Source organism: Lissotriton vulgaris, chromosome 9 (genome assembly GCF_964263255.1).
Source record: "Lissotriton vulgaris chromosome 9, aLisVul1.2, whole genome shotgun sequence".
In the NCBI taxonomy this organism is placed as follows: domain Eukaryota; kingdom Metazoa; phylum Chordata; class Amphibia; order Caudata; family Salamandridae; genus Lissotriton; species Lissotriton vulgaris.
The window spans coordinates 889,341,893-889,369,625 of record NC_141697.1 but is presented as its reverse complement, the minus strand read 5'-3'; the positions used below and the strand labels follow the sequence as shown (position 1 = coordinate 889,369,625).

The 27,733-nt window shown below is 44.6% G+C and overlaps 1 protein-coding gene across 1 annotated transcript in view; it reads left to right on the top strand.

Annotated features, from left to right (window-relative positions):
* Positions 1–27,733, top strand: part of KPTN (kaptin, actin binding protein) — a 197,985-nt gene that overhangs the window by 96,872 nt on the left and 73,380 nt on the right. The window contains exons 7-9 of the mRNA XM_086938644.1: positions 3,076–3,185; positions 18,906–19,004; positions 19,093–19,171. Coding sequence (XP_086794770.1) covers positions 3,076–3,185; positions 18,906–19,004; positions 19,093–19,171 — 288 coding nt within the window. The remainder of the gene's footprint in view (positions 1–3,075; positions 3,186–18,905; positions 19,005–19,092; positions 19,172–27,733) is intronic.

Here is a 27,733-nt window from a genome sequence, read left to right as displayed (position 1 = left end):
TTTGCACTCCTCGTCCAAGTCGTAGTACGTTCTTTATTTCCCCCATATCTTATTATATTTCCTGGGACATCAGCTCCCTTTGTAGACCACTCATTCTGCTTCCATGCTCATATTCATTCCCACCTTCCATTTGTCTAACGCAGGAACCTGCCGCTTGCCCCACAGCTATTTGTTGCCCTAGGTAAGCCAGCATTGCTAGAGGATTCACAATATAACCAACTGGGGTGTCCTGGGGATCTCCATCTCCCATCTAGTTTCTAATTCCCGGAGTATCGACTCCTTAATACCCTGTAAATTTGGGGCATATCCAGAGAGTGTGTAGTAATGTGCCCTTCTCTATGATGCAGTGTATGCAATTGGGGTTCTCGGCCCGTCCCATCTTATAAAGTTTACTCCTGTTGTAATAGACCTGATGGAGTATTTTTAGCTGTATCAGCCTCTGCTTTGCTTTGATTGCCACTTCTCTTGGGCACATCAGGGATACCGCCCTATCTACATCTTCCAAAGTGCCTACCAAGCTCTCTCATCTGACCCTCAGTGCCTGCAGGTAGGGCCAGTTAAAGGGCGGTGTGACCAGTGCCACCGCATCGATTGCTGACTGGGGGTGGTGCCTTGTTTGTAAGTAAATTTTAATGTGAAAATCACCAGCGGCCGCGTTCCTTGCCTCCAGCAATTTTCAGTCAACAATAAAAGTGTCGAAATTGCTCCGGTGATTAATGTTGTTCCTGTAGAGAGATCGGGGTGTTGTCTAGTGGCAGTTTTAACTCATCATAAGGTAGCGCCCGGGTTAATATGCCTGCTGCAAAGTACGTGAACCATGCAGATCACAAAGTGCATATAATGTAGTTAGATCAGCGGGTTACTGTTTTGTCAGAGAGATCCTTTTGTCGCTAACAGTATATATGTTAAAATCCCAAAATAGAACTGTTAGCTATTAAGTGTCATCAAAGAGCTGCATGCAACTGCAAGATATAGGCTAGAGAGTATTTTCGTCAATCTTTTTTTATCCTGATGTTGTAAAAAGGGTTCATTTGGGTAGAAACTATTTCTTATTAGTAAAGACAACCCCCAACCATTGTGTTACTTTTAAATTCTGAGTTAATGCTTCTCCAAACCAAGTACGCTTAAACTATACTGCCCACCAGTATGGATGGCATGTGACTCCTGCTCCTTGTAGTCCTCTGTCTTATGCAACATTTGCAGTACATTGATTTAAACATGTATGATTCATTGTCTCTGTAATGTGTGTGTGATGTAAAGTGATCTAATACCCTACACTGGTATGAGTGGTGCTATGAAACAAAAGAAATGCGTGACAGAGAGAGTGTTATGGAGACTAAAGGAGCCCTTTTCAATGGTGTTGGTGAGGGAATCTGTGGAGAAAGAGGTAATTAGGGGTGCCAACAAACCCTGTCGCACAGGGCGCCACCAGCGAGAAAGCCAGCCCTGCCTGCAGGTTGACTGGTGTGTTGTAAATGATGGTGCGGTAGAGCTGGGAGGCCGACTGCTGGGTTATCTCGCCCCCCCAAACCCAACTCTGCAGGGGCTGTGCTCTCAGTTCTTGTCCTACTGCTGCTTTTCAGCGCGTGTCAAGTGTGCGTATTTATATTGTTGGGTGGGTGTCAAGTGGTTTTCTTCCTGCAGGGCTTTGAAAGTCTTAATTTCACCCCTTCTAATCCTAAGGTTTCTATACCTACTAGTTACCATTGGGCAAACTCAGTCAAGCCACTGACATCTTTGAGTGCCTCACCTTTCCACAGCTTTGTCGCCAGAGTTATCCTCTCTCTCCACCCCAATGCTTTGGTGGCATCGTCCCACGCTTTTAGCGTGGTCCTAGTCGGAGTGGGAGGTCTTTCCTGGCTGATCGCTCATATAGTGAATGTATGTCCCTGGTGTCATCCTGGCTCTCTCAGTTTGGTTGGCAAGCGCACAATGTGGCACAAATCCCCACTCTTTAATGAATTAAAGTTGAGTTTCTCTATAGTACGCTCTCAGGTCTGGGAGGGCAATGCCTCCGTTATCGCATGACCTACACAGGATCTGTAATGCTATCCTGGGGGTTTTGTCATTCCACATCAATACCCCCAACTCCTTATCTTGTCGCTCATTATTATACATTGTCCTTACTGGAGCTCCCAGCATGCCAATGTTGTAATATTTCATAGTGAGCATTGGTTATGTTATATAATGTCTGCAACTTGCAGCCCTGAATGGTAGAAGTCAAGTTTGAGGGATGGAACAAATGGGATGAGAGATAAGATAAGAGAAAGGAAAGGGATATTGGGAGCATTGTGATGACGATGTTTTAATGATATGAGGATCCTTTAATGAAAGAAGTGAGAATTTGCAAAGGGTTTTGGGGATATAGTGAGGAGAAAGGTGAAATGGTGAAAGTGAGTTAGAGAGAGACACAATTGAAAACCACTGAGATGAACAGCAAGATTAGGCAGATAAAGAAAACCATGGCCTTAAAAGTTAAATGAAAGATGAAAATTAACTGAATATTGATGCAATATTTCTTACGATGTTACAGTCTCTATATCTTATACTGCATCAGCACTGGGTATTTTTTTCTTTACGAAACTGCATGATTGTTTTCCAACCTATAAACCAAACGTGTGACATTGGGTCGATGAAGAGCATTATCTCAGCGATGATGGGAATTTTGGTACTGATTGTACGTGCATCTGTATTATGAATCCGCCTTCATTCTGGGTGATGAGTGATTTGCAGTTTTGAGCACCTCTTGAAGAATCACCATGTTCAAATTAGAAAATACCAGGGTTTGAGCAGGGTAGTGGTAGTGAGGCAAGACTGAATCAAAAAAGAAAAGCAAATTGACTTTTGTGATAAAGCAGGACTATTTAATGTTCTTGGTTTACATCATATACATGTTAGACCTACTGTGCCAAATGTTCTGCATTTTCCAGAGAGGTCCATTCGATAGAGGGCACGAGTGTGAAGCTTGGGGACTGGGTGGCTGTAAAGACTACTCACAAGCTTACTCTCTCTAGGCCACAAGAGTGTTTTAATATTTTACTTTGCGTCCTTACATCTTTATCCTCTTTTTGACAGTGTGCTGTGGTTGAACGTGTGCAACCTTTCAGACTGCAGCCGGCGCATCACAGCCTATGGCTGCCAGAGCGGCTTCGTTAGTGTCTCCTACGTGGACCAAGTGAGCAAAGGTGCATGGAGTGGGGTGTGAGTAATTTAATGTCCAGTTGTGAAACAGGGCGGATGGCATCTTTTTCAGATCAATCATAAGGTGGTGACATGCCCTTTGCGTGTCACAAAAGGGTAGCACAGCCTGATCCACATTTGTGATAAACATTTTCACGTACTCGATTGCTTGTCCAAATTCATCCAGTTTATTGACAGTTTTATTTCTTCTTAATGCGTCACGTCAAACACACAAAGTTACATAATTTCACACATCTTCACTTGCTCAGGAATTGCCCATCCAGGCCTATTCACAGGCACGTAAATGAACTTCATTGCTCCATAATATTAAAATCACCCAATGCATTTCGGTCTCTCAAAGACCTTCTTCAGGGGTATCTACAATAATTAAAAAATATACATCAAACCACCGTAATTGACATTCTATAAAGGTGAAACTTATTGTAAATGTTTTTTTGAAACCTCTTTTAAATCTAAACAACGTGCATATTCCACAGAGTTTATATCCACAAATGACTGCCCACACAACTCCCTCGTACCCGCGCTCTTCCCCGTAACGATCTTACCCACACCCTGTACTTCATGTACAGAGAACCTCAAAACCACCCAAAACAGATAAACTAAACTTACACCCTTGATAGTTGTACCGCCTGTATGCCAAGCGCTCAACCCCCCACTAACTACTTCCCTAATCTTCCCTCTCACTCATGGTAGAATGATTCAATCCCCCTTTATTTACTTGACGGTCACTTGCAGCTTCATGGACGATTTACTTGCCCCAGAACTCAAACGCCATGCTCTACACGGTCTCCCTGCGTGTTCCTATCAAACTTGAACTCCACCTACCCCACCTGTATTCAATTAGTGATGCATGATTCCCATACTCCACCCCTCGAGTTTCAGCAGTGATGGTGTACCGCCCTCATTTACCACACGACCAAAATGCTCAATATCCCACAATGCCCTGGTGACAGTTTGCAAAAAACCAACGAAACACAATTTATGTGAAACACCATATACATAAACAATGCTAAGTAAATATAACAGTCATTCGAAGAATGTCCAAAATAGTATTTTTCAGATCAGACAGACTTCAAGCCTCCAAGTATGACGTCACTGAACAAGTCTTGGTCCCCCATTCCGAGTGGCCAGTTGATGCCATAGATCCATTGCCATAACAAGGCAGCAGGAATACCAGGGGTTGGGAGTTTTTCATCCAAATATTAGAGCCAACCGCAAGCAGGTGAAATGTGTTTTTTAAAATCTGGCAGAAATGGACATTTTCGGTATTCTGGCGACTTCTTTACTAGACCACTTGTAATGAAGGCCTTAACTTGAAGTCCTTTATTGAGAGATGTGGTTTTAGCCCCACAGAAATATGTTTTTATGGGATCTGCACATGGGTGGTGATACTCAGCACTTCTGAATAATAATGAAGATATCCTGGTTTAGTCCCCATTTCTAGTAAACCCCCCTGAGTAAGGGAAGAAGTTTCCTGCAACTCTCGCCAGTGAACTTAATGCTTTGGTACTGATTATATTTGTACTTCCTACATATGATAGTTGTTTTTAGCCTTTCAATGACATATTCTGTGTCTTTGTATTTTATTATTCTGTCATTGTGGAAGTGAGACTGCAAACCCCGGTTTTACAACATTTACAAATTAAAGAGGAGTCAAGTCAAGTCAAAAGGTATGTTTATTTAGATCTTAATCTTTAAACAAATACATAGCAATTTACTTATTTAAAATATTCCACAGCATCCTCACAGGTTAGTTAAAGATAAAGTATTGTTCCACAATTAATAAAATATCCTCACTCTAGCTTTGTACCATTTAAAATCGATACTCCTAAAATCACTTCCTTAGTAAAATCCTTACCCCATATGGGTTAATAAAATCAACCGATTTTCCTAGACAAGATTTAAATTCATACATTATAAAATTCTAAAATATTAATTCTGACTTATTATGAAACTCTGTAATACCTTTATAAACTTCCCTAAGGCATTTGCAATGTCAATACTAGGCAACTCTGTAATGAGATCAATCGCTTTCACCCGAGTTCTTATACCATATTTTACAAACATTGGGCGCAGCCAAAGTTTACGCAGTTCTAAGATATCTATACAGTCCAACAGAATATGAACAGAATCCCCTTTTGTACCTAGCCTACATTTGCAACACCCATTTTGATCCAACATTTTATTTTTCATTTCTCTATTTATTAGCCATGGGTTAATCCCAATGCGCAACCTTAGGATCTCTTGTCTAAACCACGGGTTTGGTAGGGTGTCCAAATAGGGGAACCAGTTTTCCTTTGCCCATGCGTTCATCATAAATTCTACTGATATTTTCTTGCCGAGGTATTCCCTATCAGCTCTTCTAGTAGCTTCTTGTCCATTAAACTTAAGCTCTTTTTTTGTACACTCTACCTTTAGCGTATCTCTTCATATGTCCACTTTTATGATCTCACAGGCCTGTACCATTTTCTTTCTACACGTTTTTGCCCAATTTAGGTTACTTAATTGTATCTCTTTCCGACACCTTTGTGCGACTTTTTGTCCTTTTTCGTTTTCAAGTCGTTTCCCAAATCTGATCGCTGCTACTTGTGATTGTACCCCAAGCCGTTGTTCCTAGTTCTGATCTTATTGCTTGCACCATTGCTGATGGGGGCAGGGAGAAAAGGTTTTTCAGGCATTTTCCTTCCTCTAAGTCCCAGGCTCCCTTACCGCTCAAATAATGGATTTCTGTTCCATAGAGTACTTGCGGTGGAATCATTGCACCGAAGGCCTTTAGTAATGGTCGATGAGACATATCCCCATAGTCTCGATTAAACATTTTTAGACCAGCGATTGATGTTTGTGCCTTCGCTTTTTGGGCTTCTAGGTGTGTATGCCAATTTAATGTTTTGTCGAACCACACCCCTAGGTAGCGGCATTCTTTAACGGATTCTAATTTAAGATACCCTAAAAACCAATTAAACTTAGACGCTTTTTTCCCAAAGCATAGAATTTTTGTCTTGTCTAAGTTTACCGTTAAATTTTTTTTTACACAATATTCATTAAAAGAGTTCAGCTTCCTTTGAAGGCCTATTTCCGTTTGGTCAACTATTACGAGGTCGTCAACGTATAAAAGACACGGCACCTTCTTACCATTCATTCTTGGGCTGGCACCACCCTCCACTTCGAGGCAATCTGGAAGTTCCGAACGAAATATGGAAAATAGCTGGGGGTCCAGTACACAGCCTTGTCTTAAACCGTTTTCAATAGGTATTTTTGGTGTTAATGTCCCCTCATTGTCCCTAATTACTCGAGCCCAATTGCCTCGGTGTAATTCTTTTATTATAGTCAACAGGTCTTTTGGGATATTTTTGCTAATTAGTGTTTCCCAGAGGCACTCCCGGTCCACTGAATCAAAGGCGGCTGGGAAGTCCACGAAGCAGCAGCAGAGCTTTCCGTTCTGTTCCGTTGACTTCCTTGCCATTGCCCATAGTGAAAAACAGTGGTCTATTGTGGAGTGCCCCTCTCGGAATCCTCCCTGTTCAGTGGGTACAATTGAGTACTCGTCAACCCAGGCATTTAGTCTATTTAGGACAAGTTTTGAAAAAACCTTTTCCCCTATATCCAAAAGGTTTATCAATCTGTAATTTTGAGGTTCACCCATACTGCCTTTTTTGTGGATAGGTCTAATTATCGCACCCTTCCTATTTGATGGCATTTTACCTTCTGTTAAAATTACTTGAAATAGATGGGAAAGGAATCTTGCTCACCACTTTATTTGTGTCCTTAATATTATTGCTGGAAGGTTATCCGGCCCTGCGGCCCGGGTTAAGTTCAACTTTTTAATCACTTCTTCCACTCGCTCTTCAGTAAAATCTATTTTGAAATCTTCAGAGATTTCCTGCCAAACTTGAGGTGCTGTGTCACCTGGGAGTATTCGGGCACCATACAGTTCTCTTAGATATTTTTCCCAGGCTGTCTCACTTACGACACACTTCATTTCTCCCGCTGGGGGGGGGGGGGGGGGGGGGGGGGGGGCGATGCTTATTTTTATCAATTTCCAAAATTGTCTCAAGTTCTTAGCCTCGATTGACTCTAACAGCTCACCCCATCATTTCTCTTTATATGCCCTTTTTGCATCTAAGACCATCTTTTTGAACTCCGTTTTCAGTTTAGTGATATAATTTTGTCTCTCTTGGTTGAACTCTTTCCTTTGTCTTCTAGTTTCTGTCCTTAACTCTCTTTTTTTAATTTGGCAATTCATTGAAAACCATTTCAATAGACTGGCCCGGTTTATTGTACCTTTTCTTTTATCCTTTTTTAATTCTATCCTAAGGCACTGGACTACTTGGGCTATCTTCTCCTCATACCATTCCAAGTTTTTCCTCTCTAAAATTACCAGTTCCACCTTTAGTTGAAATGACTTTAACTTTTCCAGGTACTCCTCTGTTAGTCTTGTTGTTGCCTGTTTTGGGTAATCCATATCTTGTGGGATCACCTTTTTTCTGGATTCCACCCTTCCCCCTTTTATCGACAGTTGGAGCGGATTATGATCACTACTCTCACTTTGACATACCTTAAATTCCCGCACTAAGGGAAAGTTCCATGCTAACAGAAAAACATAGTCGATTGGGGAATTTTGTGAGCCTTTTTAAAGGTCTTCTTTGCCGGGCAGTCTGTTTTAAACCTGCCATTTAAACAGAAAAGACCCTTTTCCCCTAAATAGTTTACCAAATCCACATCCTGTTTCGAAGAAACACTTGCTGGGAAGCTGGCATAATTAATTCCATAAGCATCCAACAGTTCTGTATACCAGCAGTCGGCCTTCCTTGGTTGCAGTTTGTGGTTAAAATCCCCCATAATTAACAATACATCTGAAGTATACATTTCTAATATAGCGTCTATATCCTGTTTAAAGTTCCCCATCTCGGCTGCATATTCTCCCACATTGTCCCACTGCATGTAAACATTTATCACAGTTATCATTTCACATGTCTTATCCAGGGTCAGAAGCTTTAACCTGCAAGCCGGTAGCCATTTACATTTCACTTTTAACAGTACTACATTGCTTAGTATTTTTGTCGAAATGAGTGTCATCGTTCCCCCCGATGGGCATCCAAATCTTTGCCTCTTGGCCAAACAATTTATTTGATGGTAGCCCTCAAAGCTAGGGGTTTCGCCGCATGCCCAGGTCACTTGTAGGCAGGCAATTTCTACTTTATTTACTTGTTTCTTTATATATTCTTGTTTTAACTCGTTGCCTAACTGTAGTGAAGGAGGTCCACTCAGGAAGGTAGTAATTCAGGATAATTTATTCATAAAGGTAACAGGTTGTAAAGTACAGGACATCATGTTGATAAGTGGTAGATCAGAGCCCCACCAGAAGCTGCCTGTCAGCTGCTCAGCCCATGATCAAATGTCACTCTGCCAGCCTCAGTCCCAACATTCCGAAGCCTCATCAGACTACAACATTCTAATGAGTCAGGGCACAGACACTGGCAGAGCAGGGCTGGTAAAACACCTTACAGTATAATATGCAGGATACTACATATCCCCTTTCGTTCTAACAGAAGCATTAAACCACTACATGAATAACAACTAGCGGGGAAGAACCAAGGAAGAGATAACAAGGAAGAATAGCAGAGGAACAGAAACAACGACAAGGAAAGACGTAAACAAAGCAGCGTGAAGAGACAGGTGGAAGAATATGAGGAGGAAGCAAAGAGTAATGCCGAAACCGATAGAGACAACACAGACTCACGGACATAGAAAAGATGAACAAGAAACAAGTAATCAGAAAATGAAAACCACAAGGAGCAGAAGAACTCACACGCACCAATGACTAACCCCCGAACGCACCCACTGGCCAGGCAGGCAGGCAGGAGGGGAAGAAAGAACAATGCACCACGGAGAATGGACACCAGTCTCTACATAGACACAGGAAAAAGGAGTAACAGATTCCCACCAGAACGGGGAGGAAAAGAATCAAAGAATGAACAAAAGAAGGCTGGAGATAAAAGACGACAACAAGAAGAGTAGATCCAGGAACCAGGGATGACAAAGAGAATGACATCACGAGGAAAGCTGGACGAATAGGGAAACAGAGAAGGGGCAAAGTAGATACATACAGTATGACTACAACTTCCCTCTGTTTCCAATAAACAGATAAAACGATGTAAATGTTGCATTGCATTATTCAAAACAGCAAAAATAATGACTAAATGTAAATAGACAATATCAGTCAGGGGGCAACACCCATGACCGTCCTCTACTCCTGTGTAGGAGTGTGAGGAGCACTATAAATGGGACTGAAACCCATGTGACGCCCTATGTAGGGTGACCACGTAAATGTAAATGGGAATGTAACCCATAACATACCCTGTGTGAGGGTGAAAATATTAAATGGGACTGTGACCCATCATACGCCCAGTGTGAGGGAAAATATGTAAATGGGACTGTTACCCATAATAAGCCCTGTGTAAGGGTAAAAATGTAAATGGGACTGTTACCCATAATACGGTTCTCAGTGTGAGGATACTCGTGTAAACGTAGAAGGGGATACGACCCTAACTACAGTGCCCGTGTAAGGCTAAAATTTGTATGTTACCTATGTAGGCAAATGTATATGGGCAAATGGGGCTATAACCCATTCCCATCCCTTTATAGGGTAAAATTGTAACCTATGTAGGCAAATGTATATGGGCAAATGGGGCTATAACCCATTCCCATCCCTAAGTAGGGTAAAAATAATGTGAACAGGCACATATGTGTGTGGGCAAAAAGGAGAACCACCCATTCCCACTCCTGTGTAGGGAAATCTCTTTTGACATACATAAAGATGCAATAAGTGCATAGCAAGTCTTCTTATTTTTGTAGAAGCAAATGGGGCTATGACCCATAGCTATCATCTTTCAACGTAAAATAATGTGCCATCATATTTCACAAAACAATTTTTAAACTTTTTTTTTTGAATTTCATTCCTCTTTTAGACAAACTGTCTCAGTACTGTGGGCTAAAAGTCTGGTTGTAAACACAGAACACTTATCCCGGTTCAAAGAACCACCTAGTCACAACTTTCTGTCGTGGTACTGGAACTGTTGTCCTCCAGCGGTCCTGGGACGTCCTTTGTCCTCACCCGGTTCTAAATCTGGAACCTTTGTCCCCTACCAGTCCTGGGACATTTTTCTGTCCACTCCATTCCTTCTTGGTTCTGCCGGTCCTGGAATTTGCTTTGTCGTTTCTCCTTTGTTCTCTTTCCTTTCAGAGAACTTTTTCTGCTTTTAAGAACTTTTGTCTCCTTAGACCACAGGAGACTCCGTCTAGGTCTCGAGACATACTATAGTGGCAGTGGAATATACGCCCACTTCCACTTGAGACCACTTCCGGGACACTTGTCCCCTCCTGGAACCGCAGTTCCTTGGATTAGCTTTAGCCACTCTCATTACTGACCTGTCCTTTAACTTCACTGATTTTGGGTTTGAGTCCCATTATATATACATCTCGCTTGCCATACTCTTCCAAGTCATTGTCAAAAACACTTTTAAATTCCCAGTTGTATTTCTTGTCTTTGACCTGTTCTGTGGCACTTTCTATATTTCCAGTTGCGCTACTTGTCTTTTATTTTGTCTGTGCCAACACCGGATTTTGTGTTCCTTGTTCTGAGATTTTACTTATAAGTGCTGATGAACATCACCATTAAAATATATGCTGTAACATGACCCATTTAATCTTGCTGTCAAATTTTTACTTTAAAAAAAGAAAATGAGCCACACAAATTATTTCAAAAATCCACAAGGTGGCAGAGTTGTTAAGGATGTTGCTAAGTAACTGTTGCCATTAGTGTACAAAAATCACACGAAGGCTCAAATAAATTACTGTTCTACCTCTTTAACCACAAAATTAACGCACAGATGCATGCCAGTAGAGAGAAGATGTGAACACTTTCACATAAACATGAAAACACAATCTTGTATTCCTCGTTTTTCCAGAACAGCTCGCAAATACTTTACAATTGTGACGCCTTTCAAACAGTCATATATCGGCTGATAGAGCGTCCCATAAATTCTGTTTATGCTTCTCTTACCTCGAACTCCTGACTAACACATTTGTCTAGTCCATCCTCTGCAGAGTATGAGAAGTAAAGCACAGCCCCCGGTAATGTGCCAGTTTTCACTCCCACATTTAATCTATGTTTGACAGTTAATGGAAGGGCCTAAAGGAAGCACAGTATATTTACAGAGCCTGGAAGCTTCTGGACACCAGGATCACGAGATGACATGGCAGCACGTCCATGACGCAGTGTCGGGTGGCTCGGGGCAGGCTAGGGCGCTAAAGCATGACACTCTGCCAGACACCATTCCTTGACGTCACAGAGGGCTCTCGTGCGTGATGAAAGGCAGTTGAAGAAGAGTTAATTCGCGCGCTTCCATGCATCCATTCTGAGGTGAGATGAGCGCACCTGTAAACTACCACAGTTCGACGGTTAAACAGTAAAAGACTCCGTGACTGGGGTGATTTTCCTTGTCGAAACAGCTGCTCGTCACCAGCACCAATTACTGCCTTCCACTCAATCTCTTTAGCACACGCACAGCCGAACTCTTGGAAATACATATGAAGTTTCACAAAGATGTCAATTACTGCCTCGCGCTAGTTTGAATATAGCAGGACAGAGTTGTTCAACATGAAACCAATTTAACACGAGTCCGGCAAAGTTTTAAGTGTAACTGTATGCCCAATAACAAACAGCGTAGCGTCTCTGTGCTAAAATGTCAACTTTTTCTGTAATAAAATGTTCCACATTCCTTTCCGGTAAAGGAAGAATGCAACCGAGACAGTACTCGTCACAGCAATATTCAGCATGCCCTTCATAATGCACAGTTTGTTTGCCTTCACTAGCGCAAAGACTATTTATGTTAAATAAATGTTGGTAGCATAGATAGCTGTTTACGAATTCACGAAGAAAAGGTCAAGCGCTAATTCATAGATACAAAGGAAAATATACAAGCCTGTTTCTACTTTGGAAGGGAATGTCATCTTGACAAGGAAGTCTTTCAATCTGTTTTTCTTTTTCTTTTTTTTTTATCGATGAAAGCATAGCTTCTTACTGCGTGGATTCTAGGTTGTGGCTAGATTGTGTAAATTTGATCCTCACGAACCACTCTTTGAACACCATAAAAACAGTAGAGGGAAATCCTTTATAGTAAAATACACATGAAAAGTGTTTAAAATGTCAGTTACCTCCAACGTTGTCCCTCGCTGATTTATTGCAGAAAAGCCTCTCGGCGATATCAGGAACACTGTAGATGAAGGCACGATGAATGTGGCACAGGTTGTAGCCTTTACGCAGTGGTTAATGCCACCACAGAAATATGTCGTGAAACATCACAGCTGCCACCCTAGTGCAACCCCATTCAAAAGGTGCACAAGATCCCACATTGCAGGGAGCAAGTGCTGAGGAGCACACAGCTTTATTTAGTAAAAAGGTATATCATTCAGCAGCCACATCTTATCGCTTCTTTTAAAATCAAGATGAAACAACCAGGTGTCTGTAAGTTGTAGAAAGCCCGTGGCAGTGTAGCAGACTAAGATGGTAAAGCCCAAGACAAAAGTACTTAATGTAGATTTGCACAGCACGCCTTGGCTCGGGCTGGCCGATGGTGAGGCCACTGGTGGGGCTTAAAGGCGAAGTGCTTTGTGCTTACTTGTTTCTTGTTGTCTTCTTTGTCTTTTCTTTGTGCTTCTAGTTTCTTCCATGTAGTTGTCTTCATTGTACTGTGTAAAAAACTTTTTTTCTTCTTCCTAGTTGATTCCTTCTTGTGGTTACCTCTTCTTCTGTAAATTGTGGTAGTTGCCACTGTAGTTTCTTTATTTTGCGCCATCTCCAGGTCCACTTTTCAATCAGGTACCTGAGATTTGCTTGTAGCTGTAGCTGTAGCTGTAGGTTCTTCGTCACCTTGTCGCCAAAATATGTAGTGAAGGAGGTCCACTCAGGAAGGTAGTAATTCAGGATAATTTATTCATAAAGGTAACAGGTTGTAAAGTACAGGACATCATGTTGATAAGTGGTAGATCAGAGCCCCACCAGGAGCTGCCTGTCAGCTGCTCAGCCCATGATCAAATGTCACTCTGCCAGCCTCAGTCCCAACATTCCGAAGCCTCATCAGACTACAACATTCTAATGAGTCAGGGCACAGACACTGGCAGAGCAGGGCTGGTAAAACACCTTACAGTATAATATGCAGGATACTACACTAACCCATTTATATTCCACGATAAGAGACCTAGGCAATGCCACACCCCCCCATCCTATTCTATCTCACTTAGCCCGCCGGCTTCACCCATTCCATTCAAATATCTCTCTGCGGGGTCACCTAGATAGCTACATTGGCTCCAACTACCCCACGAGTCCTCTTTTACAGTATTATTTATTACTATATTCAGGCGGCTACCCTATTCTTCGTTATCCTTTTGTAGCCTCACCTGTCTCCTCCCCAGACCTGCATGGCACTTTAGGAAATTCCTTCCAGGTTGTAGTTCGCCCCTTAGATCTTTCTCTGTAATCACCCTTACTCCCCCTTGGTGAATCTCGCTGGCTGCTTTCATAATTGCCATTTTTACCAGGTCCGAGTATAGTAGTACTTTTGTTATTTCCCTACCATTTGTACTTTCTATAAAGCCAACCTGTCTCAAATCTTTTGAACCAATCCCACTCAGACTTATACATTTGGAGAAGACTGCCAGAACTTGTCATTTTCCTCAGTTTCTTGCCCCTTTGGCTTGCTTAAGCCGGTTCTAGATAAACCCATTTATTATTCCCCCTCTCCCCACCTTGCTCTGGGGGCGCTAGGGTTGGCTGTGTGATCACTTCCCTCCCTTGGGACCCTGTTGCTAGCATGTCTGGCTGTGGAGTTGTCTCCGGGTTACTATGCCTCTGAGGGGTCTACGTTTGACTTTTTAATTGTTGGGTTATCTTCTGGTTTGCAGGATTGCTTTTTGATACTATCTCTTTCGGGTCCTTGCTACACTGACTCTTCCTTTGTGTATTCGGCGCAGTTCTTTTCACCTCTATTGCTGGGGGTCCTGAGGGTACAAAGGACCGGGCCGAGACATTTAGCATACCCTCAACTTCCTTTTTCTTCCTATTTTCCTTTGTCACTATTTGCGGGGCCTGCTTTTTGCTTGCCCTGCCTTTAGTACGGACCCTTACGTGATCGCATCTCCTTTTTACCAGCATTGGGCGCTTCGATATACACACATTATCTCGTGGCTCCGCCTGTTCACATCTTATACAGAGATCTGTTGTCTGTGGGGACCCTACTGGTCTTTGCATGGCAGGCATTTGCCCTTTGATTCCTGCCAGCTCCCCTTCAATCTTTTTTAGGAACATCTTTTGGGCGTTTAATACGCCGTTGTTTGACATTGTTACTTCTAATATTCCCTGAAGGGTTTTCTGTAGCATCAATAGTATGTCCAACATAGACAATGTGGGTGCTGCTGACATGTCCAAGTCCTGTGGGCTATTCCTCTCTGGGATTACTTGACTCCCTGTCCTTCCAGAGTCCTGCTGGTTTGGATTGTTTTTCCCCTCGCGACATTGTAGTACTTGATTAGAAGGAGCCCCCCAGACAGAGCTAGACTCAAGGCTTTCCCTTCTCGATTGCCCTTCATTCCCCGAAATTTGCGGGGAAAAAAGTTTTGGTGAAGATGAGAGCTGGGGTGCTGCCATTATTAAATTTTGGCTCTCGAGGGAGAGATTTATTAGCACGGGGTCCACTATCTCTTCATCCAAATCTTCTTCTGGGACTCCCCTCTTGGTTTTTTCCACCTGATCCACCTCCTCCGTTTCTATATTTGTTGCGTTCTCAGGCCGGTGTTCCTCTCCATTTTCCAGATTTATTACAGGTAAATTTGGTACTTTATAATGTTTGCCTACACAGTCTTTAATGGGATTAGAGGTTGTAGTGATCTTTTTATGGTAGATGTTGAAGTACACCCCTTTTTGGCTTGCGGGGCCTGTTTAGTAACTTTTTTCCCTTTCCTCTTCTTGCGTCGCCCCATGGTATTATCCTCATGGGAGACCTGGCTTTCCTGGCTCTCTACCCATGACCTTGATCCCGTCAGTATCTCACTCGTCTCCGGGCTATCTTCTGGGGCTTCTTTCCGTTGTTTTTGTTTGCGTTTTGGGCCCATAGTCCTTTTACTTATGTAATGCTATGGGACGTGGTTCGGACTTCTCTGTAGCTCTCCCCTAAAAGATTTTCCTTTCTAAAAAATATTTGACAGGAAAGGAGGGCACTGCTAATATATCCGGCGTTTAATCATATACTCACACTCACTTACCTCTGTTGTGCCGCTGCCCACCAGCCCGCCTTGCTGAAGGTTATAAGGATACTGCCCTTTTTCCTTGTTTGATGTTTGTCGCACAGGGGCTATCTCCGTTTGTCGTCTCCTGCCCATGGGATGGATATCTTGATATTAATGGTTGAGCTGGGCAGTCTTTTTTTTACCACTCGTTTGGGCCCTCTCTGCCCCTCCTTCGCCTTACTAGGACCAGGCCACCGCCGCACTGGGTACTGGGGCTTCCTTCCTGCCCTAGTTGCAGGCCTACTCAGTTTCAGGTTCTTTTGATCCTCCTCTATACCCGCCAGGCCACCGCGCCACACCTAGGGGGCTTGGGGCGGGGGGCCCCTCGACAATTAGTGTACTTTGCGTGGGCTTGGCGTGGGTAAGGCTTGAGTGTGGGGGTTAAGGTCGCTCCTCCGAAATTCCGTGCCTGATTCTCGGCACCCGCTCGTTGCACCCGCGGCAACCACGGCACTCCTCTGTGCTAGATTGTCAGGTCTGCGCACGTCTGATCTCCAATCAGCCCTGCTCTGCTCAGGTCTGGCGTGGTGCGGCAAGGCAAGGCTAGGCATGGCTCGAGTGTGGCGTGCTACAACAGAGGTGTCTCTCAGACATATTCAGTGTCTTTGTATTTTATTATTCTGTCATTGTGGAAATTAGACTGCAAACCCCGGTTTTACAACATTTACAAATTAAAGATGAAGTGTAGGATTTGAAAAGTGAGATAAGGTTGTACATATCACGTTATTTATTTGTTCATTGATTATTTTTAGAATCATTTATTGGCCTATATTCTGGCACAGGATGCTACTATTTTTACAATAATGACCATTGCGGGCAATATATTCAAGGTCCTGTGTCCTCTCAAAGTGTATTGCGGAAAAGGGCAAGCTCACCTACAGAAGCGGACTCCTCATTATATACCAAACACAAATGTTTGCTATTGGTACGATGGATCAACCAGTGTTTCTTTGAAAGAATGGAACACAGGAGCAGTTCTGTGAGTGTACAAGACCCAGATTTTGGAACTCTCTTGACCTGAACCGAAGAACCCACTCCAACCACTAGTAGTATAGAAACTCCTAATAATTGAAACTTTCAGAACCACCTGTGACTGAGGTTGTCTAGGAACAGGGTTGAAGGGGTGACATTTTGATTGTGCAGGCTATGTTAAGGTAAACCGTAGGAAAGGTTCCGATATTTATGAGAGGCTAGGTCAACAAAAGGCGTAAACAAAAACAAATAGTTTTTAAAAATTGTATGTACGGAGGGAAGGAATAGGAACAGAACATAGGGAGTTAAGTGTGTCTCCCTCATAAACAAATAGTAAAAGAGACTGAAAACAACACAGCAGAGTATATCAATCAAAACTCCCTCCAACTGCCAAACTAAATGTTCATAGATTATTATGTCAACATGATGAAGCGAAAGACCCCAAAATAATTGCTCTATTACTCTCCCACAATCAATGTCAGAGTAATTATTGGATCTGAAATTACCACGTGGAATCCGATGAAGGGGATAAAGAAATACAGACCTGGTTACACACCTGCCTCTTTGGACACTAACTTCTACTTCAAAAAGTCAAGATGTAATTCCAGTCTGCAGGGTTGTACCTGCATGAGCTATGGTGTTACCCAAAGACAACTCGCCGTGGTATACAAAACCCCTCCTTAAATGAATACACTAAGCAGTGCTCCCCCTAAATAGCATTGTGCTTTAAATGTTTATAGCTCTATGGGTGGATTACCCTGGTAGTAAGGTTCTGTGAGAGCAGGGTTTCCTAGCAAAGTATGTCTCTGAGAATAGTGACCATTACTGCACTATCACTCTGAGACAAGGGTTCCTATCAAAGAATCACTCTGAAAGCGGTACCCCGTAGGGCAGAATTTCTCTGAAAATTAGTCTTTTCTTTTTCATTATTGTGTTCTGAGAGTCATGACACCCTTAGTGCTGTTTTACTTTGTGAGGGCAGAGTCCCTTTGCCCAATGCCACCCTGTAAAAGTAATGTCCCTTAGGACCTAGTGAAAGCACTGTCCTTTAGAACAGTATCACTCTCTGATAGTACAGGTCTCCATATGTTGTCACTTTGTGAACAGTTTGTTCTAGTGCAGTCATTGAGTGAGGGATGTTAGTTACAGTACAGTGTCACCACGTGGGAACAGTGTGTCTGAGTACAGTTTCACTGTGCCTGAGCAGGGGGCCTCAATTTAGTACATCTCTAAGAGCAGTGTGCCTTAAAATGGTGTCACTGTAAAAGCACTGTGTATTAGTGCAGTCTGACTCAGTACTTGCCACTTTTAGAAATGCATATCTCAGTACAGTGTTCCTGTTGTAGATGTGTACATCAAAACAATGTCACTGTGTGAAATATGTGTACTTTCTTACAGCGACGTTGTATGAGAGAAGTGTACCTTGCTGTGTGAGTGTTTTCTTACAGTGTCACAAAGCCAGGTCCAGTGGTTTAGGGATCCGTGTTGGACTTTATGGTTACAGGCTGGAATTCCACTGGGTCCGCTGAGCCTTTTATCCTTCTGCAGTTGATGAAATGAGTACCATTGAGTTGGATAACAATTAAGATCTGCTCCAAGATACCCTTCAGGGTGAATGTGTGCTTTACAAAAACATGTTATGTTGTGTCACTGTGTGCGAGAGGTGTACCATTGCAGTTTCATTGTGTGAGAGCACGTTGCCTTTGAGCAGTGTCTGTACTGGAGCACACTGCTCTCACATACTGTGTCATTCAGTTAGAGAAGTGTGCTGCAGTTGTCTCCTTGTGTGGTGGTGCACCTTTTTTAGAGTTGCCCTTAGTGAAAGCATTGTGAATTATTACAATATCAAGTCTTTTCCGTGGCCTGCTATTTCTGTGTGATGGTGTTGTCCGGTAACAGCAATTTCCTTCAAGGCAATGCCATTCAGCGAGTCCAGTGCCCTTTACAGCAGCATTATTCTGAAAGAGCTATGCAATTTTACAATATTTTCTTATGGAGAAGCATTATCCATGTCACCCTCAGTCCGGTGCCCCTACCAACGTTTTTCCCTGTAAGATTAGCTGTCCTCGTCGCCATATCATACAATGAAGTCACTTTTCATGTCACCTATTCATCTATTCATTCTGTGCTTGTAGCCTTTCCCATTAGAGCATCAGTAGATTTACTAATGAATGTCTTTCTAGTGCACATTTGGATAGCATAGACTCTAAAGCAAGCTGATTCTTGGCACTTTGCAACAGACAAAGTTATATTGAAAGCAAAACTGAGACGAAGATAGATGTGACTACAAATTTTCTAGATGGTGTTTTTTCAACTAGTCTGACGCTTAACCACACTTCCATGGCCCAAGAAAGACGCATCATTGATTTAAAAACACTTTGTATTTACAGTGGTGCTGCAGAGTTGGAACATTCAGCAGGATGGTCCTATCTCCAGAGTCCTCGTGTTCACCTTACCATCCTACTGGGAGACCGAAGACGTACAAGAAGGTAATGAATACAAAGAACCCAATGCAGATATTGGTTATGTTTGGTTAGTGGTGCCATTGACCCATTGCTGTCTTGTGTTCTCCTTCAGGGGCCTCTGGCGAGCAGAAAGACCCTGAGGACTACAGTGTGTTAGTTGCTAGCACCATTGAGCTTTCTGTAGTGTACAGGTAGGTGATGTGTGTCCCTTTTATGAGCTATGTGTTATATATAGCCAGTCAAGATTCTTCAACTTGTTCTCCGGACATGTGGTATTCCATGAAGGACTCCTAAGCCCTTTCCCTTCTTCCCCAGGGTTCATTAAATTGGGCATAAGGGCCACAAAATCAATAGAAGGGCCTGTCTCCAAAGCCCTTTCACATCAATATACAAATCAAGCTGTGCAACCCCCTCCAGACTGGGGTGAAGTCAGTCCAAGTCCTCCAGTGAAGCAAGAGCTGCAAAAGAGTTTCAGACTTCTACATTAAAAGTTTGAGTCTACGCCCCAAAATATGATGATCTTCCTTGCATGAATGTGGATGGAAAAAGTATCCTAATGGCAGAACCTGGATGGGCCCTAAACCATGTTGCTAGGGGTAAAAATACTTTAATAAGGATTCATCCATTTTTGTGACTTAAAATTGATGATAGTACAATCCACAGGCACTTCCTTTTTCCCAGGCCAATTCAGTAAGTTCTTCAGACCATTAATATCACCATAGAAAATTCAGTATGCCACCTGGATGTGTCTCTTAGCCAGTGGGCTGCTTTATTATTTAGAGCATAGTAGTCCTCTTGCATATGAGGGGCTAGAACTAGTGTGTCTCACAGCACTAGAACATGTGGCCTGCAGTCAGGTGGAGCTGAGGGAAACTATTGGCCAACCTGTGGCCTGTAGGTTCCATAGATCCTTTTACTTGATTTTGAATGTTAATTTGCAAATATGTACAAGCCTAAAACAGCGCCTTTCATTTCTCCTCTGTGGACTTAACAAGCGCCTTTGACACACTAAATCGCTCAAAACTGTGAAATATCTTAGAGAGTTTGGGGGTTACACTGGGATACCTCCATAAGAATTAACAGTTCTCCTTATGGAAACTGCACATTTGCCAAAAATTGCCGTTGGGGAATCTGTCAAGGTTGTATTTTAGCGTTTTTTTTATTTCTAATTGATATAAATGGACTCGAGAAGCAACTTTTTCAAGAGAAGGCAGACATACCGATGGTGGGAAACCGTTTCATCCCTACCCTCCGCTCTGCCAATGACGTAGTCCTCATAGCTAGGACTGCAAATGATTTGCAGAGGCTGTTGGATGGCTTTACGGAGTTCATGCCCTCTTTAGATTTAAGGGTAAATTGGTCAAAGTCCTTTGTTTTATTCTTTGGGCATAAAAGTACCAAAATAAAAAAATCTTATAGAGGGATCAGCAGTCTTAAAAGTGGACAATTGTAACTGTTTAGGTGCCCCTTTTAACTCTTAAGCTAAAATGTGGCCCTTTATTGTCACTAAGAGCACTCCAGTTTTTAAGAACAATTGAAGGAACATTTTGTTTTGCATCAAAGTTGGAGCTTAGGCTAGTAAAGATCATTGCTTTGTATCGATCTAAATGCATCTCATCTTAGTTACCTTAGGGCACGAGTTATAGTTATTAGAGATAACTATATGTTCGAGGCATATGAGCTGCAGATTACACACTGTGCATAGGTCGCCATCTGGTGGTGGGTCCAGATGAATACACTTAGTTGTTGTCCTGGAAGAAGTCTTTGAAGTCACAAGATAGGTGACTCTTCCTATGGACTATAGTGTGCATGGCCATCAACTCCATCTTCAGATTGTTTTTTTCTGCCATTGTGCTCGGATGTGTTTGTCGTGCTCCTGGTCGGGTTCGTTACTGATCGACCTTTCGACGCGCGATCCATAACTCTATCGTCGGTATTGTTTTCGATCTCGATCCCTCTCCAACCAAAAAGTGCCCTCAGTGTGGACACAAATTCCCCCACACTGATCTGCACCAAGTCTGCAACCTCTGTTTGTAGCCACAACACGAGAGTCGACACTGCCATTCCTGCAGCTCCTTCAAGTTGAAGAAAACCATGAGGGATCGACAGGCTCGAACGGGCCATGGCTCAAGCTTCAGCACCCCCTGCCGACAACATCATTCCAGAGACTCTTGAGCAACAGGAGTTAGAAGACACAGAGGAACAGTTGGTCATCGATTCGCAAGCCGAAGACCCCGATCCTGAAGATGGTCAGCAGGCCAATGACGAAGCAGACGATGGCAACAGCATTCCACCAGGTCAATGGATTGTAAGTACAGACGTCGACCCTACTGACCCCTCTCACCCCTCCATGTCAGACAAGGCTATGGTAACACCTTCACCCTCTGGCCTATGTGGGCGCCATTCTAACACTTCTCACGCCCCGCCTTCTGGCCCGGCAAAGAAGACGAAACTAAAACCTTCAGGTGACTCTGGCTCGAGTCAACCTTATCCCACTCCGACCACCTTCCGGGCCGAAACAACTCCCACAGAAGAAAGGTTCGGAACCTAGCCACCCGGAACCGAAAAAATCTTTGGAACCCAAGCAACCCCTACTGAAGAAACACTCGGAACCAAAGCAGCTGGAACCGAGAAACCTTTTGGACCCGAAGCAACTAGAACGGAAAAAACATCTGGATCCTAAACAAAACAACTGGAGCCGAAAAAACATCTGGAACGTAAACAACCAGTACCGAATAAATCTTCGGAACCTAAATCTTCCGAACCGAAAATAGATTCCGGTCCCCAGCCAAAGAAAGGTACTGATCAAAAGCAAAAGGAGCTGAAAAAACCTCCCATAGCTACACCTTACAAACGCTTGGACCCGAAAAAGTCAGTTCCCAAAAGGACACTGCCGATGAAGAGCTTTTTAAGCCAGACCCATTCCAAAAGACTCTTCTACTAAACCCCAAAACAGGTCAAATAATACTGCAGCCTAAAAAGAGGAAATTGGACCCTCCAGCTCCAGCTCCAGTTCCTCAAAAGAAAAATGCCCAGACTACTCCCATAAGGGACTTCTCACCACCTCCATTGGTGCATGACCCTGACATTTCTCCTAAAAACTCATCATTACCCCCAAAACACTCCACCACCTTTAGATGAGGATGAGGATTTTGGGGACGGAGACAATGAAGAACCATTTGAAGACCATAGGGATCCTTATTCACCATCACATGACCCCTGGGTACCATACCCTCCAGACGACACCATAGGATTTTCATAGCTACTACACAGGGCTGCTCAGTTTCATGGGGTAGATATGCACACTGACCCCGTAGATGATGACTTCCTTCTGGACACTATCACACCTTCGCAAAGGTCCACACTAACACTACCAATGCTCAAGGGGGTCATCAAAAATGCCCCAGAGGTCTTTAAAGACCCTGTCAGAGCCAGATTTATCAATCCTAGGATTGAGAAAAAATATAAGCCTGCCCCTACTGACCCAGCTTATATTAAAGGCCAGCTCCCTTTAGACTCATTAGTGGTTTCTAACGCCCGAAAGAGAGCCAACTCACAAAATTCGGGGATGCCCCACCCCCTGATAAAGAGTCTAAATGATTAGATGCCTCCAGTAAGCGGATGGCATACCAAGCGGCTAATGTTTGGAGGATTGCCAATACACATGCGTTACTGGCAAGGTGTAATAGGGCTCATTATGATGAGCAGGAAACCCTATTGGAACATCTCCCTGATAAAACCAGGGCTAACAACCTAATTCAAGAAGGTAAAATCATCACAAACTCCTCCTTTCGCTGTGGTCTAGATGTTGTAGACGGCCCCTCTAGGGCAATGAATACTAGTGTGCTCTTACGCAGACATGCATGGCTACGTATCTCCGGATTTAAACTAGAGGTGCAAAACACTATTTTAAATCAGCCTTTCGATGAACAGCATTTGTTTGGACCCAGTGTCGATACATCTTTAGAAAAGATGAAGAAAGACACTGATACTGCAAAGTCAATGGGAGCCTTGCAAACCCAAACTGCTAGAGGGTCCTTTCGTCACTCTTACAGAGGCGCACACTGACAACGCCTCCTCTTCTTTCAAAACTCCCACCCAGTTCTCACCCAGCAGAGGATTTTACAAAGGAGGCTCTAGAGGCAATAATACCAAAGGTAAAGGCAGAGGCAGCAACACTCGTACTGCCTCCACTTCCAAACAGTGACTTCCCTCCCCTCCCCCCAGACCATTCCACTCCGGTCCGGGGGAGATTATCACAGTTCCTACCTGTCTGGAACTCCATCACAACAGACAGGTGGGTATAACAAATAATTCATACAGGTTATTGTCTGGAGCTCACTTCAACTCCTCCACACATACCACCCAGACAGCGTCCTATGTCACAAGAACATCTGACACTACTGAAACAGGAGGTCAATGCTCTCCTACAAAAGCATGCAATAGAACCAGTTCCACTGCATCACCTAAATACAGGTGTTTACTCACTCTATTTCCTCATACCCAAGAAGGACCGGTGCTCTCAGGCCCATGCTAGACCTCAGACCACTGAACCTCTACATTCAATCAGACCATTTCCATATGGTCACTCTGCAACAAGTCCTTCCTTTGTTTACACAAGGCGATTTCCTTACCACTTTAGATCTCAAGGACGCCTACTTCCACATTCCCATTCACCAGGCTCACATGAAGTATCTTCGGTTTGTGGTGGACAGTCAGCATTACCAGTTCAAAGTCCTCCCATTCGGAGTTACCCGGCCCGAGTTTTTCCAAAACGCCTCGCGGTAGTAGCGGCGCATTTGAGGAGGCAAAACATTCATGTTTTCCCCTATCTGGACGACTGGCTAATAAAAGCCAAGCGATACCACCAATGCATACAGCAAACTCATCAAACTATTCATCTCTTACACAAACTCAGGTTCACCATAAACAAGACAAAGTCACATCTCCAGCCGTCCCGTTGTCAACCGTACCTAAGTGCCACAATAGACACCTCCAAGGCACTTGCAACCCCCAATTAAGTCAGGATAAACAGCATGCAAGCTCTTATACAAAGATTCCAACCACAACAATCATTACCAGCTTGAGTGTTCATGCAACTCATAGGAATGGTGGCATCTTGCATCTTCGTAGTACCACAAGCAAGACTCTAGATGTGCCCCTTACAGGAATGCTTGGCACGCCAGTGGAACCATGCCCAGGGGTAGCTAACAGAGCTGGTGGTGGTAGACGGTCGAACACATCACTCTCTGCAGTGGTGAAACACCAAAAACCTTTGCAAAGGTCGACCGTTCCTGGACCTGCTTCCACAAGTAGTGCTAACCACAGACGCATCACTCACCGGCTGGGGAGCCCATTTATCAGACCATACAGTACAAGGCAGGTGGACACCTCAACAAAAGCTACTCCACATCAACCATCTGGAGTTACTAGCCATATTTCGGGCCCTGAAATCCTTCCAAAGTCACGTCTCAGGCAAGGCTGTCTTAGTCCGGACGGACAACATGACAGCCATGTATTAGCTACAAAAACGGGGGGACCCACTCCTTACAGCTCTCACAACTAGAACAGAGCATATGGAGATGAGCCATTCCTCGAAACAGTTTTCTCCTAGCAGAACATCTACCTGGAGTTCACAATCAAATTTCGGATCTGTTGAGTCGTCAGAGACAACAAATCCACGAGTGAGAACTGCATCCACAAGTTATTCAGCCTTTCTTTCAAAAGTGGGGACATCCAGACAGAGACCTGTTCGCCACACACTTGAACTCCAAATGTCAAAGCTTCGCCGCCAGGTACCCACACCCATTGTCCTAAGGCAATGCGATATGGATGAGTTGGTCAGGCATATTTGCATACACTTTTCCGCCTCTCTCACTCATTCCACTAGTGGCACGCAGGATGCAACAGAACTCACTGACGCTCATCTTAATCGCACCAACTTGGGCAAGACAGCCGTGGTACACCATCCTGCTACAACTCTGTGGTACCACATCATAAACTACGCCTCTCCACACCTCTCAACATAGAACCATGGAGAGATCATGCATCCGGACCCCATGCAACTGAACTTATCCAGTTGGCTCCTGAGGTCCTAGAATTTGGCTACCTAAACCTCCTGCCTGATTGCATGGACGTCATCAAAGAAGCTAGACGTCCAACTACTAGAGCCTGCTTTGCAGCTAAATGAAAGAGATTTGTTATCTACTGCAACAATAACAATATCAATCCACTAGATGTTTCTATCCAGCATATTATGTGCTACTTACTACATCTTCACAGATGTCATTTAGCATATACATCCATCAGTTTACATCTAGCTGCTAAAGCAGCTTACCTTCAAAACAGACAACATCTGTCGTTAGGTTTTGCCTCGCCAAAGATGCGCTCTGCGCATCTTTTCGGCGCAGGCGAAAACCTGATGAGAAGTGTAGTGTGGCTTTGTTCGGCCCTCGCCATTGATTGGCTGGCTCCGTAAACGGAGCCTTGCCATTGGACGAGGGGCCTGTCCGTCAATGCCGGACCAGACACGGGGGCGTTCCCGACATTCTTTGGCTTTTGCCGACGTCACGGGACGCCGGGAACGCCCCCGTGTCTGGTCCGGCATTGCCGGCACTTCTGCGAGGCTCCCGAGCGAAGGAGGAGCCCCGGGGAAAGAGCAAGTCCCGCCTCGGCCCCGGAACGAAGTCCAGGTGAGTGCTTTGTTTGCTGGGACTAGGGGAGGCTCCCTCCCGCTACCCGTGTGTCCGTTCCCGCCCCCGCACCCCCCCGCCCCCTCTCCGTGTGTCTGTTCCATGAGTCAGTGTTGGTGTTTGCTCTCCAAAGCTCCTTCCTTGTTATGACATTTCCCTGCTTGAACACAGTCGGCTAGGAGGCGTGCAAAACGTGACTGCCTCGAACTCCCGTAGCCTCAATTTTAACCCATGCGCCGACATTATTATTGAAAACCACAGAGACAACTGGGTACAGCAGGAATACAAAGGCACGTGAAAGTGCTCGGCACCCCTCCAATTGCTGCTGGCAGCGCTTATGGGCAGCCAGCAGCAGTTTGACATTCAGTGCCCGGCATTCTCTAGGCCGACGGTCCCGTGTCCAGCTCGGCACACCCTGCCTGGCACCCCCGTGGCTCCCCTTGCTGGTGCCCGCTGCTCCTACACGCTGTGCCTTCGGCACACAATTCTCATTCCGTCTCTCACTAGGCCAGTTTTCCCCTTGCCCCTACTGTCTCATGCACTGCTCTAGCACCCCTCTCCCAAACCACCACCACCCAGTGTGCCTCTGCTAACACATGCGAAGCATGGAACCTCTCTCGGTAGCCCTTTTGCCTTTCCTGGCACCCCTCTGCGTGCACATTGCCTGGCACCTTATGGTCTCCTGTCCTTTTGCGCCAGGCACTGTGTGCGTGCATCTCCCGCTCTCCGCCCCCTCTATCTACGGGCACACAATGTGCCTGGCACCTCTGCGTGCATAGTAGCCGTTACCATGCTGTCCCTCTCCTTATGCACGGGGGCAATGCCTGGCCCCTCTCCGCCCCTGTCCAGCTGTACCATGTTGTCCCTCTCCTTATGCACGGGGGCAATGCCTGGCCCCTCTCCGCCCCTGTACAGCTGTACCCCCCTCCCCCCCCCAAGCACACAGTGCCTGACACCCTTAGTGCCCCCCTCGCTTTGCACGCACCTCGTGCCTGGCACTTCTCTCGGGCCCCTCCCCCGTGCCCAAGGCGCCCCCTCCCCGCCGGGCGCAGGGTGCGAGGCCTGTTTACAAGGAGTGCAAACAGTGTGACAGCTGCTGGCCCCACCGGCCGCTCGGCTCACAAAGCGCTCATTATGGGGGAGGCGGCGGCGGAGCTCGGGCACTTTACGGCTGCTGCCTGCGTGGGTTCATTTGAAAGGCAAGCCGGCGTGCCTGCTCCTCCGGGGCCTCCTCTCCCGCGGCTGCAGCGGGGTGGGCAGTATACAGCCCCGTCTCGCAACTTTACCCACCACCTCCTGTAGCGCCTCTCAAGGCTTTCTAAAAATCCAAACCCACCTCATGGGGGCAACCCCACTGAATTCTGCTAGGCTGTGCCCCATAAAAGAAGGCTCGACAAACATTACACTTTGGCATGCATATGTGGCGATAGAGAGTAGCTTCTCAATTGCTGAATGTTTAATTTTTACAGAAGCATTTATATCCGGGCTGATGTGTGTTTTGTAGGGAAGCCAGTGGGTTGGTTGTAATTCACGCTTGCTGTTTGAAGTGTAAATTAATGGGCAGTTTGAGACCGGTCCAATTAAAAAAAAATATATATATAAGGAGGTGTCACATGTTTACCGACACCTTTCGGGTGAAATGATGTCAATATATTGCTTTCTCGAAGTGTTTAGTGGGGGTTGGGGGGTTGTCCCTTTCTGATACAGGGTGTATAGGTGTATTTTATGGGGCCCGTGAATTAACGTTGTAAACAGCAGGGGCAATCGTGGGGGGTTGTCCCTTTCTGATACAGGGTGTATAGGTGTATTTTATGGGGCCCGTGAATTAACGTTGTAAACCGCAGGGGCAATCTGAGGGTATCTGTGAAAAGTCACCAGTCCCGTGGCTCATCTTACACGAACACGATACACGTCAATAATTGTATTGTATGCTGGCCCAACAATTATGCTTTTAGTGTTTTGCAAACATGCAAGTAAGAGTGTACTTTCCAAGTAGGTTTCCCTGTGTGTTGACGATGACGTTTCTCTTGGGGGGGGGGGGGGGGGGGGGGGCGGTTGTAA